Below are 2,295 nucleotides of genomic sequence, written 5' to 3'. Positions count from 1 at the left end.
ACATAAGGGGAAAACCCACAGAAGTCCACTCACCAAATCTGGAGTTTCACTCTCTTTCCGTCCAGCTCTATTGTTCTGATTTTGAAGTCAATTCCTGTGATTTAATGAACAAATGAGCACAATATTACAGCTGAGTTGACATATATTTGGCTACAACCCAAGAACTAATAAAAAAAGACTATATTTATAAGCTATTTAAAAAAAAAATGATAGTCATTAGGTTTTTTTTTTTCATGGGGATCCACCCACCAAATGGTTTACCATCATCCAAATACTAATAATATAAAAAACAAATGATAGGAACCCCCCTGGCTGAAGGTCACATTATTAGTTCACTAAAGCATCCATATAAGCCATATGAACATGTTTCTTCCCTGCAGGACCCTCCTCACCTATTGTAGATATGAAGGTGGTGTTGAAGGAGTCTTCGCTGAATCTGAACAGCAGACATGTCTTTCCGACTCCGCTGTCTCCGATCAGCAGCAGTTTGAAGAGATAATCGTAGGTTTTCGCCATCTAAACCGATCGTCCCGGCGCTCGAAGGCCGCTCTGACAAACCCCGCGGTGGAAATAGCTGTAGGAAGCGGACTTGGACATACGAGCAGTGACAAGAAGACCGGTGCCGGAGATGGTGACGTCAAAGTTCGCTTTGCATTGTGGGATTTGTAGTTAGATAATTAAGACGTTTTCTGTTTGTGTGTCCACTTTTCCTTAACAATAAACACTTTCATTTATTATATTGATACAAATCAATATCATCAATACCTCAATATCATTTTAAAATGTTACAATACACCTAAAATATTTTTATATAATGAGATACTGGATTGAAGGCAAGTTTTCCTAAATAAAAATGTTTACTATTATTTTATATGACTCCTTTATTATAATTTATCAGCTATTTATTGCACTACTATTCCATTACACCAACAGCTTCATTTTAGAATAAAGTGAATTGAAAATCCTCTTTGGAAAAGAATCAAGAATGTGCTATAAACTGAAACAGCTGCACTTTTTCTGTCATATTTGTGGTGCAGCTGGAAAAGATAGAAGTGCTGACAAAAATGCATAAAGTGATTTGAAAGCAATGTCCTTAAGGGTGGTGAGGAGAGAAAAAGGAAGTCTGCAGCAAAACACTGACAAAAACAAATACACTTTTTCCAGAGCCTGAAATAGAAGCTTTAAAATTTGATTTTTGTTTCTTATATTAGTCTGACACAAAAAGGGAATACTCAAGTGTCTCATTTGTTAATGAGACATGTCTAAAGAGCCTTTGCTCAGGAAGACAGTATCTGTGTGTAAATGAGAGGGACTGGAGTGGAAGGATGAGGTGACAGGGAGCAGAGGTGAAGAAGGTGGGATCACCAGTCCAGAACAAAAGAGTGCAAAAGTAAGGAGCTGTTTGCAAGCAGGTTAGAACAGATGGAGGACCATTTCAGGTGTTATATGTGGCAAAATTGTGAATTAAAGGAAAGGTGTAGATGACTGTAAAGCTGGAGATCACAGAGCTTAAGATGTTGAGGTTCTCTTTGGGAGTGACGAGGATTGACGAGATCAGGAATCAAGACCCAAGAAGAAAATGTTGGATGTTTGAGAAATAAAGACGGATAGAACGGGTTTGAACACATTCAGAGGATTCGACAGTGTTTATGTTGGTAAAAGGAGGTTGAGGGTGGAGCTACAGGGAAAGAAGAATGGAGTAAGACCGAAGAGGAGGTTGCATGTGATGAAGAACATGAGGAGGATGCAGAGAACAGGGTTAAATGAAGGTAGATGATTCGTTGTCACAACCCCTAAGCGGAGCAGCCGAAAGACAAAGAACAAGAATCAAATTGAATACATTAAAATTTAAAGAAATATACTATACTTTTCTGTTTAATTTTTGTACTCGGCCTACACTATTGCTTTAAAATTTTCTTTAAGGTAAATTGCCCATTAGTTTCCTTCCTTCGATAAATATGGTTAAAAAGGCTTTTGAATTTCAGTAAGTGCTACTCAGATTAAACAGCTTTTTATTTTCTTTTTTCAGACAGTTTGCCTCCCATTTACTCCCATTTACATTTTCGTCCTGTGTTAGGGTCAGCACAGACCCATTTTCAGCTTTAAACGCGTAAAAGTCCCCCGAAAAAATTGCTTTTTGCTTCAAAACTTTTTGACTTTTTCAATAACCTTTATACCAACAAAATCAAAAATAAACTTTTTTCTTACCAAATTAGAAATGCTCCTTCAGAAATTGTAGCATTTGTGTTGTTTGGGTCCGTTTTGACCCAGTCCTAAAACTAAGATTATATATAT

At 37.1% G+C, this 2,295-nt stretch overlaps 1 protein-coding gene across 1 annotated transcript in view; it reads right to left on the bottom strand.

Annotated features, from left to right (window-relative positions):
• Positions 1–651, bottom strand: part of LOC112152565 (ras-related protein Rab-8B) — a 2,515-nt gene extending 1,864 nt beyond the window's left edge. The window contains 2 exon segments of the mRNA XM_024282224.2: positions 3–94; positions 393–651. Of these exon segments, the coding sequence (XP_024137992.1) occupies positions 3–94; positions 393–516 (216 nt within the window). The 5' untranslated portion in view covers positions 517–651.
• Between the last annotated feature and the right edge of the window lie 1,644 nt (positions 652–2,295).

Source organism: Oryzias melastigma, linkage group LG6, assembly GCF_002922805.2.
Source record: "Oryzias melastigma strain HK-1 linkage group LG6, ASM292280v2, whole genome shotgun sequence".
Lineage (NCBI taxonomy): Eukaryota > Metazoa > Chordata > Actinopteri > Beloniformes > Adrianichthyidae > Oryzias > Oryzias melastigma.
The sequence above is the reverse complement of the archived record's forward strand: the minus strand, read 5'-3'. Positions and strand labels throughout refer to the sequence as shown.